The sequence below is a fragment of the Labrus mixtus genome, chromosome 5, assembly GCF_963584025.1.
Source record: "Labrus mixtus chromosome 5, fLabMix1.1, whole genome shotgun sequence".
Classification (NCBI taxonomy): Eukaryota; Metazoa; Chordata; class Actinopteri; order Labriformes; family Labridae; genus Labrus; species Labrus mixtus.
Window position 1 is genome coordinate 1711923 of NC_083616.1, and position 14070 is coordinate 1725992.

The 14070-nt window shown below is 46.4% G+C and overlaps 1 protein-coding gene and 1 long non-coding RNA gene across 3 annotated transcripts in view; one reads left to right on the top strand and one right to left on the bottom strand.

The window, feature by feature from the left end:
* The window catches only part of mxd1 (MAX dimerization protein 1), a 68065-nt gene that overhangs the window by 48449 nt on the left and 5546 nt on the right, over positions 1 to 14070 (bottom strand). The window contains exons 3-6 of one of the 2 annotated variants that reach the window (XR_009673064.1): positions 13086 to 13115; positions 8933 to 9047; positions 8523 to 8679; positions 5539 to 8369 (exon numbers count right to left, since the gene is read on the bottom strand). Coding sequence is in view for 1 of the 2 variants with exons in the window: in XM_061037274.1 (XP_060893257.1) it covers positions 8173 to 8369; positions 8523 to 8679; positions 8933 to 9047; positions 13086 to 13115 (499 nt within the window). In the remaining variant the exon portion in view is untranslated. Of the gene's footprint in view, positions 1 to 4815; positions 8370 to 8522; positions 8680 to 8932; positions 9048 to 13085; positions 13116 to 14070 lie in introns of those variants that run through there. The other variant, XM_061037274.1, reaches the window with a different exon arrangement.
* On the top strand, positions 8614 to 9418 carry LOC132973728 (uncharacterized). The gene is made up of 2 exons (XR_009673067.1): positions 8614 to 8875; positions 9205 to 9418. It is a non-coding gene; the product is annotated as an uncharacterized LOC132973728 (long non-coding RNA).

Below are 14070 nucleotides of genomic sequence, written 5' to 3' on the forward strand. Positions count from 1 at the left end.
GGGTGTCTTAAAAGCGCCTACCTTCTCTGGTCCAAACAAATCCAGAGCATTCAGGACCAGAATCTAAAGTTAGAAGGAGGACATACTGGCTGCTGCATTGTTGTCAGAGAAGACAGCACTTCAACTTAGCATGTTTCCTTAATGTCTGATCATATCGTAAGATCACTTTATCATTTCACTCACTACACATCTCACTGACTGGTCACAAATGTTTTGCAGAGTTATTTTACTACATGCTCTGTCAGCTCTGTTATAAAGACACATCTTGAATGGTGTTCTTTTCTGCACACAGTACCTCAGAAATTCCCACATCTTCATGGAGGGCCGTGCTGCAGAAGCCTCTCACGCAGCCTCTCTGCTCCTCTGAGGCTCGTCTCCCTTTGGTACTTTGATATGCCAGGTGTTACTCACAGCACCGAGCGAGGCTCTCTGTGAAGAGCTTTACTACGTGTCACGAACAGGCCACTCAGCTTCGCTCGCTTTTTGTTCTATCTTGGATGCACTGATCTCGTCTGATGTTGCACTCTTCACTCCGGCCCCCCTGGGACCCTTCAATCCAGCATGTGGACGATCTGCTCCATCTGTTAGCGTACACACACAAACAGAGCAAACACACTCTCTCACATCTCTGTTGATGCGAGCTGTCAGCTGTGATGGAGGACGATCGTGTGAGGCTGTTGTCACTCAGACATTTCAATCAGATACAGAGACAAACTGGATCCGCCTGCTGCTGGATTTCTAATCATTAGATGAGATCCAGTGAAGGTCAGATAAATGCTTTCATGGTCATGAACATATGTAACATGATATATGTCACATACTACTAAATCTGTTTCCAGATCGACACTCCTCCACCTTTAATTTTGACTTATAAAATATTAAATATGCAACAGGTTACAGAATTATTTGAAAGGTTTTGACCCATTTGACCTTCCTCGCCTTAAGGCGGTGGTTGAGGGACGACACAGTCCAATGGTGGTGGGGCGTCAGGTGGTAGTAGTGCCAAATCACCTCGCTGAAGGTTTTGGGAGCTCCTCTTCTTTGCTTTTTATTTTCCTTTTGTGACTTCAAAATCTTATATAATGCCATGTGACACCTAGTGGTTCATCGATAGTGAGTGCTGTCAGATGGGGCCCCTTTAGGGAAGCCTCCTACTGTCATTGCAAACAAGCCACTGCTCTGGTTTGGGGTCCCCTTATTGGCCTGGGGTCCCAAAGCAGTTTCCTGCCTCGTCTGTTGACAAGCAGCTCCTCAGGTGAGAAAACGTTTCAGTCTTTAGATTAGCTAAGACAGGGGTTCACAAACATTTTCTGCCAAGCATGAAAATGTATCCCTCTAAAATCAGACCCTAAACATGGAGGGAACTGATAACCATCAATATGCAAACACAGAAGTCGACTGTAGATTCAAGTCAGCTCAGTGTCTTTGTCTATCATTTTGGTTACAACAATCAATCGTTTGTTCCCTCTAGACATATCCCTGAATCTCACAGGCAATAAACCTGATACTGAGTTTGAGGAAGTCACTGTTTCCTGTTTCTCTGCCACTAGGGGGCAGCAGAACAAGCTATAAACCCAACCTCTACATCCTGCAAACATTTAGCTTCATTAGCATTCATTCAATGTCTTAAATCAGTGTCAATGTATTCTCAATGTCCTCCTTCTAACTTTAGATTCTGCTCCTGAATGCTCTGGATTTGTTTGGACCAGAGAAGGTAGGCGCTTTTAAGACACACCCCACACACGGCCATTTTGGACGCCCCTCAGTTTGTCAGATATGAGAGCAGTTATCAGGTCAACAGGTGTTGCAGTGATGGAAGCAGCAAGAGAAGTGGTTCAGATAGAAGTGATTGTACCCGATTGTGCCTCTGCATGGTTTGCAGGCTATACAACTAAAACAATGAGCTAAAAGATGCTAACACTACACCATCTTTTTCCAGAGGCGCAGCTTGTCAACAGGCAAGGTAAGCAACTGCTTTGGGGCCCATTAGGGGGGCCCACAGCAATGGCCAAAAATGTGCAAATGTTGCCTCCCTAAGGAGACACCAAAAATCAATTGGAGGACCCCCAAAGTGATTTTTACTTCAGGCCTCAACAGACTCTAGAATCCCCATTGATCTTTTCTGTGTGTATTTTCTGATAATGACTGTAAACTTTATATGCAGGTTCATGTTTAAGGAAGCTTTAGACACTCGTTGGATTTGATGTCATTTATTCATTTTTATCTTTAAAACAACAAACAGACTAAACCAAAAACCTTCCATGTGATCACAGATCTATAACATTATCACTTTCAGTTCCCAGGTTCTAAGGAGGATGCAAAATCTGTCCTATCGTGATTTACATATATGGAAAAAAGTCATGTGATATCCAGAGAGATGTACACAATGATAATGGCCCTTTTTTTCCCCTGGTGTTTTGAGCACCTACGAGTTCTGCCGCTGAGACTGCGGGGGGAACTGGCACCTTGAGCTCCTATCTCTCTTTATCTCTTTCCTGGGAGCTCCTGAGCTCTGGTAGGTTCCTCTGGATCGTTGGTTGGGACGGCCTTCTGCTATGTGTGTTCTGGGGTGGGGGGTGGAGGTGTGTATATCCATGGGTTGGGTTGTGGGATTTCAGTTTTGTTTGGATTGTGTTGTCATAAAAATATGTCATTAAAAAAAGTAGCATAACATGACTGCAAATATGTCTTAATGTAATCCAGCTTCTACTGCTGTCCAACTACCTTCATGCATCTGTCATGAGTGTGGTAAGAGAGTCGGGGGGGGCTGTGTGATCTCCCTCCATTGCGTGAGGCCTGTAAGTGATTGCATTGCCTTGTACACACTCAATTGTTCCCAAAGGCTCAGTGTTGTTGTGTGTTTCCATGGCACACGCCATTGTTGTTCCAGTGTGTCACTGCGGTGTGTGTTCGCGTGTCATAGAGGGGGTGTGTTCACTGCTTTAGGTTTCTGCTCAGCTTAATTTGCATGCATGCGTGTGTGTGTGTGTTTGTGTGTGTGTGTGTGTGTTTCTATGGGGATGTGTATGATTGGTCGGGGCAGTCTTGGGAGGCAAAGGTCAAAGGATAAACTGCTGGATTTGACTAATCTGAAAAGCAAGACTAGGAGAGGTGGGTCAGTAGGCCCGTGACACACACACTCTAACAAACAAAACACACACACGCTATTTTACACAACTCTGTCAATAACATTTCCTTACACACACACACACACACACAGACAGGTAGGTTATGTCAATACGCTCAGCTGGAGCGTGTTGTGCTTGGCTTTGCGGTGGGCGTCTCGTGTTTCATGTGCAGATTAAATTTAAGGTGTGTCTTTTAGTGGCAGCAGGTTATGAACGGGATTATTTATACCTACACTTTAGGCAAATAGATAGACAGGTAACGCTTCTGTGAGCAGTTTTTAGCTGGTTATGAAAGAGTCTGAAATTAAAACTTAAAACTTAAAGGAAGAATGTGCGACGTTCCACATGAATAAATCATAAATCAAGTCTATCTTGAGTAGATGTGTCTCTGAGTCATGACTGTCTACAATGAGTGAGAAGCTCGAGTCCCGCTGGCTGTGTTGTTGTCAGAGCTGTGTTTACATGGACGGGACGGCCGGCTCCTCCCCTTGTGTATAAAAGCTGTTTTAGTCAAGAACTAGAGAGAAGAAGAACATACTCACTGATTATTTAGATGTTAGTAAGAGTTTTTAGATCACGCTCATTCTGTGTCAGTTTATATGCAATGTGAAGCTACAAGCTAACTAAAGAGCGCTAACAATTAGCATGCTAACACAACAATGCAGGACACAGGTGATTACAGCTCAGACAATTTTATCCTGTGCGGGTGGGGGTGCAGATGGAGCACTGAGGAAATGTTACTTTCAAAATCATGCTAGTTTTGGTAAAATTACCAACCCTGCCTTTAAACTGCAAACAAAAAGTCAAAACGAAATAGAGATAAAAACTGATTAAAAATCCACAGCTTTTATAATCTGGTAGTAAACAGAAGGAGTATTGATCACTTCTACGTGCAATCTGGAAATTGGTCTGGTAGCTGGAGAGGTGCCAGTACACTTCCCGAGGACTTCCGAGGTGTATTGGGCAAGGCACCGACCCCCACCACCAGCTCAGGAGCGCTCGCTGTGTGCAGCCCCCTCACTCTGTCATCTCTCCATCAGTACATGTCCATAGAGTCCTGTTTGTGCATGTGTGTGTGTTGGGATTCAGAAAGTGCATCTTCAGAAATATATTCAATCATCATACCAGATTCATTTCCTGTCAATGAACACGTGTCTGAATTTCAATATGGAGCATTTTGGGCAGGTGAAAAATGGCGCCTAAAAAGGTCAATCATCGTGTGAGATATGAATCTGAGATCATACGTCGTATTGAAATGCTATTGGAGCCCACCGGTGTTTCAGGGCTCCCCATGGTGGAAAGAAAAATCCTTCATTTGGCACCCCTCCCCCTCAACAACCTCAGAAAGGATGTGGGATGCTTCTCAAGAAGCTCATCCTCCCCCCCCTCTCTCTCTCTTCATCTTCTCCACGCTTTGTTTGTGTTGGATATTGAGCAGCAGTCAGATGGCTATTATCCCACAAACCTGGGATTTCAGCCAGCAGATTACTCTGAAGCACAAACAGGAAGCCCCCCCGCCACGCTGTTCTTTCATCTGCCCTCCTCATTACTGTCGATTCCACCTCGACATAAAGATTACTCATTGTGTGAGGAGCTGGTGGGTGGGGTTGAAGCAATCATTTGTTGCATGGATTTAAGCACGGTTCATGCTTTTGTCCGTAAATAAAGACACAGATGAGGTGATAGGTAAGGTAAACAAGGGTTTCAAATCTTTTATTCTTTTCATATCAACGCTTAATACAAATTGCTGCTCCACAATTCATATTCAAAGGGTTTGTTGCCAACATTTTTTCAAGAGGACGGTGTCCAAATTCTCCAATTCTTTAAAAAGTAAGTGCACAAAAACGCCCTCCTTTATTAAACAGACGTTTTGACCTTCCTGCGGAGAAAAAAGGCAGGCGACGAGGATGTTCATGGAGCTGTGGTGCACAGAGTGTTTGTGTGTTAAAACTGTGAAATGCATGAAGAGCACCACGCCTGAGACCGCCACATGAAAAAAAAAAAAAAAAAAGGAATGGCCCCTCGTTGAAACAGATCATACGCACTCTCATGTATCTTTTTCCTTCTCGTATAGGTTGTACATGTGCGTCTGTTTTTTTAAGCTAGCCGCTTTGGACGCAGGGAGACATTGTGCATAAAAACCCAAAATATACACATGAAGAGGACTTTTCCCCCCTGATGCTGAAACCGGTAGCTTAAACAACTGGTCTGAAGAAGTCTTGTTCTTTGAGAGTTTCCACACCTGCTTCTTAAGGCAGATGCTGAGAGCACCAGGGTCTTTGGAGAAGGGGGGGGGGACACGGAGATGAGGAGCAATGGTTGCATCATTGACACATGCACCGCCCCCCACCACCACAGATGCCAATGCAGCATGTGGAGGAGGGAGTCACACACACACACACACACACACACACACACACACACACACACACACACACACACACACACACACACACACACACACACACACACACACACACACACACACACACACACACACACACACACACACACACACACACACACACACACACACACACACACACACACACACACACACACACACTGTACTGGTGGAAGACAGACAAAGGACCATGGGTGGAAAAAGGAGAAAAGTGGAGACTCCCGAGGACAGACGTTAATGCTTAGGTTAAGTGTTTTTTTTTTGTTGCATTGACTAGTAAACTCATAAAACAGAAACATAGCCATACAATTTATTTTCAACCACCCCCTCCCCCCAAAAAAGTCTCTCTGAAGACAGTGACGAGGTAAACACACACACACACACGCACTGACAGATGGCGCTTCAGTGAACACACCTGCCCTCTCACACCTCACTTTAAATACATTTCCCCTGTAGCCCCCCCCCCCCCCCCCCCCCCCCATTATGCAGCCAAACAGTCTCCCCCCGCTTAAAAAACGTTTTCAGTTCGACACAAAAAATATAAGCAGCATTCCACACTCAAAGACTAAACAATCCTTTAACTATTTTTCTGGTTTCTTCTCATGCTTTAGCAGAGGTGAGCAGGAGGTGGATGACGGAGCGGGGAAGCGTCCTGTGGCTCTACGCTGCACCACGTCTACTGTACATTCAAAAAGGAGCTGCAGTCCTCCACCCGGACGTTACGCATCGGAACCGAAGGTTTGTTTTAGGCTCCTCAGCACAGCGATAGACGCCAGAGGCAGAGCCCCCGCCTCACAGCACCCACCGCCACCTCCGCTCACTTTTATACTTTTTAATTCACATTTTCATAAATTATTCAGATTTTTTTTTGTCCTTTTATTCGCCGAGCGGCTTTTGAAACAACCCCAAAAAAAAAAAAAAATTGAAGATCAATCACATAGAAAGTGTTTCGTTTTCTCGGAGCGCCGTGCCGACATCCAAAAACAGACACCAAAAAACCTTGAGGCACAAAAAGACGTTTCTAAATACTCGATAGATGGACGAGGCTGTGCGGACAAACTACACGCGGGAAAACTCTGAAGAAACCTCACAAGAACAAAAAGCTTTTGTCTAATAAATATATCCATATACTATATTCATCTATATATCCAAGTCGATCTAATAAATACATTTGTTGATAGACATAGAGATCTTTTCTTTAACTATTTACATTACACGCCGTACATCTCTGCACAAACAATAAATAGCTATGTAGGCAAGGCAAAGGAGGCCGATCTGTGGTTCGCACTTTTAAACCGCTCTTCAGGGGGAAAACATCTCACTTGTTCCCGATGAACAGTCACAGCCTTCTGGTTCTTTTTTTTTTTTTAGGCTGACGCGGCTCGCCTCAGACTCAACTCTCCCTTCATAAATAATTGGCAGGAACATCCAGTCAGAAAATAATGCTCTCGTCTGGCTCTCACCTGGCCGTCCTCTCTACATAATGGAATGTGCTCCAGCCTCTCTCGGCTCTGCTGTCCTTTTTCTTTTCTATTAATACCTGGTGAACGGGGCAGTGAAGAAGTAGTGTACCAAAAATGTACCAGCACCTGCCTAAATATACCGGCATTCGGCTTGGGCGGCTGGTGTTTCTCGTTTCCAAACCCGGCTAGTGACCCCTGTTGTAACCAGTCATACACACGCTATGAGAAAAGGATGCAGTTAAAAACGCCACCGTCATCAGAGAGAGGCAGAAAACATCAAACCCACCCACTTTACCCTCCCACATATTCCCCCGAACCCATACACAATCTCATGCTGCACTTTTTTTCTCTTCTTTTTTTTTCTCTGGATGGCGAGTGTTGACGGTAAATGACGGGCTAGTTACACGTCTGCCCGCCAAAAGCCTCAATACTAAAAGGATATATATTGCTGTCGGCCCCGACAGTGTGACATCAAACTCTGCAGATGACGCTTCATCTTGCAGCTTCACAGCTGTAGGGAGGGGGGAGTGGCTTTAGTTATTAAGATACAGCAATTATTTAAAAAAAACCAAAAAAAATCTATTTTAAGTGCAAAAGATCATGCACATGGTGAGCAGGGCAAGAAAAAAGGCCCTGCATCACCTCAGTGTCACACCTTTGGGACGACTCTTTCTCACTAGGACAACTAGGAGCGATGCAGGTGTGTGTGTGTGTGTGTGTGTGTGTGTGTGTGTACATGTGTGTGTGTTTTCAGTAAGGGTGAAATCTCATAAGTGCTTCCCATGGCTCTTGAGGCATAGAAAAAGAGGCAGAGGGATTGTGTGGTAACATTCTCTGAAAGGCTGAAAGTTGTGTTTCTGAAGGACTGATGGAGGGACGGAGGGACGGAGGGGGGGGGGGGGACATGCTGTCTTTAAAATCCTCCTTTGATTGATTGGCGGTGACACCCTAAAGACCGACCGCTGATGATGTGCTGGATGTGGCGGCCGTCTCACTGGAGGAGCTGCAGTCTGAATGGAATTCAAAACGAGGACAGTAAGTCTGCAGGACCCTGGCTGGACTCGATCAGTCCTGGTGGGGGTGGGGGGGTGGGGTGGGTTCAGGAAACAGGGAGACAACGTGGGTGAGGTCTGGCTGAGGGGAGGAGGTTGTTGTTTGGCTTGGTGACCGGTGCTGTCTATAGGCTGCAGCCCAGCTGCTTGGCCATCCCCTGAGTGTCCTGCAGGCGCTGCAGGCTGGCGCTGGAGTAGCCTTCATCGCTACAGCTGCTGCGCAGGCTGCCCCGCTCGTCCCCTGAGTCGCTCACACTGCTGGTGCTCCACTCCAGGTCACCCAGCAGGTAGTCCGTCCCCTCCACGTCCACGTCCAGGTCCTCTGTTTGAGCACAGAGAACAACAAACCATTTTACACATCTGTGTGATTCATTTGTGCACTTTGTCATCCTGCTGCGACTTCTTCATGGACGAGTTAATGGTTAAAGCATTGTGTGTGTATTATTGGTGCGCGTCCGTGTGAGGTGTGACTAACCTTGATCAGAGTCAGACTTGTCGGACTGGGTGGAGCCGGTGCTGTCCATGCGGGTCCTCTCCACGCCCAGCTGCTCCAGACGCCTCCTCAGGTGTCTGTGCTCCCGCTGTAGCTGCTCCAAGGTGTGCTGAGCTCTCCTATCGCCCTCCTCTAACCTCTACAGCGGAGCAGAGATACAGAGACAACACGTCAGAAGAGTGTGTGTGTGTGTGTGTGTGTGTGTGTGTGTGTGTGTGTGTGTGTGTGTGTGTTCTCCACCAGTAGCTTATCTCAGATATTTAGTCTTCAAACACAAATGCTGACATACTCATCCACCACAGCACACAACAACTTGACCTCTTCACACAGATAAGGTGAGTTCAAATCACACACACACACACACACACACACACACACACGTATACACACACCTTGATATGATCTTTGGCCTTCATCAGCAGGCTGAGCGTGGTGTGCCTGTTAGCATCGGGTCCTAAGGGAACGAGGGATTTCAAGCGCTCTAAACACAGCCGTAGATTTGCCCGTCTGTGGAGGAGAAGAATCACAGAGAACTAAACGTCAAACTCATATCACTTCTTTCACATCAGATACACTAAAAAACAAACAAACATGGAAGGTGAATCATGGATTTATGAGTAGACGTTTGACATTAAACTCCTCCTCCTAACTTTTCTACCTGCAGCTTTCTGGATGCAGTTTTCTAAAGAGAATCTGTTGAACTACGTTTGAGCTTCAGAACTTCCTGCTGATCAGGACCATGAGACGCCATCTCGAGCTCGCAGACCTTCATTTAAGCTAAGCAGGTGTGTGTGCCATCTGTCATGTGTGCGCGTGTGAAAACAAAATGTGTGTGTGCTTGTTTATGGGATTTTTTTAATAAATGAGAGAGTTATGTGGTGGACGTTTCTATGTGGAGACGACGTCCAAACATCGGACATTTTGTTAAGTAGCCTGAGTAAGATGAACCTGGGGCGGTGACGTATGGAGGGGTGGCCTCAGGTATGTGAACACCCACACACAAATGAACAGCATCGTATGCTGCATTCAGGTGCTGCTCGGCACCAAGTCTGAATGTTATACCAACAGCAGAAAAACAGTGTTGATGCTACGAAGAAGATCAGTGGAATGTGACTGTGGAGCAAAAAGCTGATGTGCAATACGTGAATTAATAAAAAGTATACCATTAACTAAACATATTTTAAACATATGACCCCTTTCTGTCTCGACCAATCAAATGAACCAGCATGAAACCAAAACAACTTGCGCTGCATTGTTGTGTTAGCATGCTAATGCTAGCGATCTTTATTATGCTCGTATCTTCACACTGCATGTAAATTTACCTGAAATGAGTGTGATCTAGAAACATAGTTAAGCAGTGAGTACAGTATGTTATTCTTCTTTTCGCTAGTCCCTCAATTAAACAACTTTTATACGTGAGGGGAGGAGTCAGCCGGCCGTCCAGGCGATGTAAACAAACTGAAGATAGGACTCTGAAAACTCTGAAAACATCACAGACAGTGGGACTCGGGTGTTACACCCATTGTAGACAGTCATGACTCACAGAGTTATTTTCAGAGGATATACTTGATTTATATTACATTTAAGTGTGAAAAATCACATATAAAGCATTTAATATGCAAGCAGCTTTTTAAAGACTTGTGTCTTAAAGGTTCTGCAGTTATAAGAAACCAGCAGTGCTTCTGGAGGAACGCACATGGAAAATAAATATCAGACATAAGTGTGCATGAGATCTATGATCGTTCTTCTTATGCACATGTGGCTTCGTCCGTCTGTTTACGATGCTCATACCGGAGTCATAAAAAAGAAGCAGGGCGGTGTGATGTGACTTCAGTGTGATCAAAATAATCTGCTGTTTGGCTGAATAAGAAATGTAATTTAGCCTATATGGATATGCTGAAAACAGACATGTGATCAAATCCTCAGAGCCTGAGTGAAAGGTGTTCAGATCTGATGACCCCCCCCCCCGCCCCCCCATAACTCACAGACCCTCTAGGCTGGCAGCGCGGCCAGTGTGCTGAAGTCCTGGGGGGTGTTTGTGATCACTTGACCCTGCTGTTATACAACACACAAACCTCCGGCTGCAGGAGTGTGTACGTGTCTGTGTGCCTGTGCGTGTGCCTCAGCGAGTGGGCGTGTGTACGTCACACTCGTCCTGAGAGGGAGTGTTGAAGTGTTTTGTTTTTTTTGGGGCAGCTGAGGACATGCTGGATGAGCTGCTCATTTATGTGTCTGCTGCAGGTGATCCTGATGTGAGCGTCACTGCCTCAAAGACTTTATTCAGACACACGGACAGGAGGAGGAGACTGATTGGACTGTGGGAGAACAAATATATTCTCACCTCATGGCCTTTTCCAAACACACACACACACACACACACACACACACACACACACACACACACACACACACACACACACACACACACACACACACACACACACACACACTGAAAAAAGACTCCCCCGCACGCCCATTCAGAGCAGTAATCAGTGGTGGAGAACGAGTGGCTGTTTCTCAGCTGACTCGGTCCAAAAGGCATGCTCACTGTTATTACATAACATGGACGTGCCCGTGTTGCTCTGACATAATAAGGGATCAGCAGTGCTAGCTAATGTTTGTCAAACAACACTGACAAGCAGCAGACTCATGAAATAGCTCGGGGTCACATGGCGTCTGAGGGCGAGGAAGTGACTGCGGGGGCGTGGCTGGAAACACACACAGCGCTACAGGTTATTCTGGTTCAGTGTGGCTGCAGAGCACTGTGTCAATAGGGGGAGAAAATGTATGTGGAGCTTCAAACGTGTGTGTGATCAGCGGCAGGCGAGAAACCTACATTTCTCTGCCCTTATTCCAGTGTTTGTATGTTACATCCAAAATAAGGTGAACGTCCGAGTGGAGCTGCTTGCATAACAACAGATGCAACCTAATCGCTCCTCTTCTAGCCGCCTGTCAAAAGCTACACCTACTGCAAACAAAAAAAAGAATGAGGTCATGGTGGTGCACTTTGACTGACCAGCAGTAAATCCCCCCCCCCCCCCCTACTGTCTTCACCCTCGCCCTCTGACCCCCCCCTGCAGTAACTTCGGGTGACCAGTTTGGAGGAACTTTACATGTAAAAAAAAAAAGGTGTGACAGGCTGCTGGATGTTTCCTGGTGTTTCCTGGATGCAAAGATGCACACGCACACACTTTGGTTTCTGTGTGCAGCAGCAGAGGGGAGGGGGGAGGGGGAAGAAGGGGTTTGTGCAAAATAGGAATTTGAATGTATGGAGATTTCAACCGAGCCAATCTTACAGGAGGAAGGGGGATCTGGTTGCATGCAGACAGAGTAATTTACTATGTGCCTATGATTGCTCTCTCTCATCAAACGCCTGGTGGAGGGAGAAAACTGGCCAAAGGCTAAGTATGTTCTCAAGTGTAATAGGACGGGCTGTGGTCGTAATTCTGACCGACTGCAGGGCTTGAGGTGTCTCTGCAGTCCACAACATGCACAGGACTAAATCCCAGGCAGGAGCACGCTGTGATACATTATTCAGGAACGTCCACTGAGCTGCTGCTGCTGCTGTGGATCAGCTAGCACAGGCAGGGTGGACGCACTGACAGTTGACAGGAGCAACGCAAAGCAAAAGATTTATGTTCAGGCCATAGACATAAACCAAAAACATGGTTTTTGTTTTGAGCTGATTTATCTCTTCCTCCTGATTCTGGTGGAGACGTCTCCTAAGACCGGCGCTTCTTATGCCGTCGTTTGAATATTTTAATGCAGCTGCTGATGCTCTCCTGCACTCTTAGTTCAGGATGATGGTGACGATGTGCGTTTTAAAACATGGGTTATGTTATCTGAGCGTCTTCAACATTCTGCTGATGAATATTGGGGAGGCGGCAGAAGCTCAGTGTCGACAGTTCAAGTCCTGGTGTGGACCAAAGGATGGAAGCTGGTAAATGACAAATAGACTTGAGTTTCTTTATTTCTTTTCTAGTCTTCTGACTCCTCAAAGCTCTTTTCCCCCCTGCAGGTCACACCTACACATTCACACACTGATGGTAGAGGCTGCTAGGTTTAGGGTTAAGTGTCTTGCCCAAGGAAACATCAGACGCGTGGCTGCAGTTGATCTGGTGGCTGGGGAGGTGTCAGGTACTGCTGAGGTGCCCTTGACCAAGACACTGAACCCCCCAACAAGCTCTGGTGCTCCCTGTGCAGCAGCCCCAGTAAATTGTCAAAAGAGCAAAAAATGAAGCTGTAGACCGAGGCGAGGCGGACCAGACAAGCCAAAGGTGCAGGCGTGTGTGCGTACATCTTAAAGATCTATCCAAATAGTCACAGTAGCAGCTCTGTAAAGGCTGCACTTTGGATCAGTTGAGCTCAGTGTGCTAATATCCTCACCATGACATACAGTAGAGTCCTTTGACTTCCTGATTTGATGATGTCAGTTGTTTGACTTCATCAAATCAGGAAGTCTCATTCATCTGAGCACTAAAGTGATCATTTTATGTGTGTGACATCACAGATACACACACGTGAATACACACTACCACAACGTACCTGTTCTTTTCCATTTCATTGTGCGTAGACCTGCGGAGAGATAAAAAAACAAAAAAAACACCAATGAGAAACGACACTTAATAAAGAGAGCAGCTGATTACACACGGTAAGGTTTCCCTCTCTGTGCAGACCAAGGCCTTTACTGCAGGGGCGAGCAAGAGAGAGAGAGAGAGAAGGCTGTGTGGGAGTTTATGAGCAGTCACAACGGCTGACTGAATGAGATTGGAGGAAAATAGAAGAACAGGTTGGGTATTCTGATGCCTGAGGCCTCGTTCTACAGAGGAGACTAGGGGTGTTTTGAGGAGCCTTATTGGGACACAGGATGAGGAGGGGTAAACATAGCAACGGTAACCACTAACAGACGCCCAGGAGCAGGAGAGGAAGGGACTGTGCCCCTTAATGTTGTCTGATTCTCCTTCATGTACGGGAGCAGTGAGAGGCGGGGGTGGGGGAAAGACAGCACTGAAGGTAAAGTGAGAGATGGAGGTGTGCTGGTGGGCAGCGTGGCTCCTGCACTGCAGAGTAAAAGACACAGAGAGAGAGAGAGAAGACAACAGAGAGGGATAGAGGGCGTCGCTTTTAGACGGAGAGTGCTTGTGTGCCTGCTTGAAAAAAAGACCGAAATGGACGGTGATCGGGGGAGAGTAGGCTATGAAGGAGATCCCTGCACCACTCCTGTACTGTTATCTACCTCCACATGACCTCCTGACCCCAACACCCCCACCAAGGTCCCAAAATAGCCCTGTGCACCTTCAGTGCCGCTAGGCCTGACACGGTCACCCTGCAATGAATCCTCAGAGGACTCTCTCTCACTCTCTCTCTCTCTTTCACTCCCACTCGATTCATCTCCATGTTTTATGTTTTTATACATCAAGCTTACATATTCTGTCTCTCACTATCCTCAGTCGTAACTTAGTGAACAGTAACGCATGTCGAGTCCCTGTGTGGGGGGATCAAATTAGAGCTCTGGGTCCTCCAGCCGGTG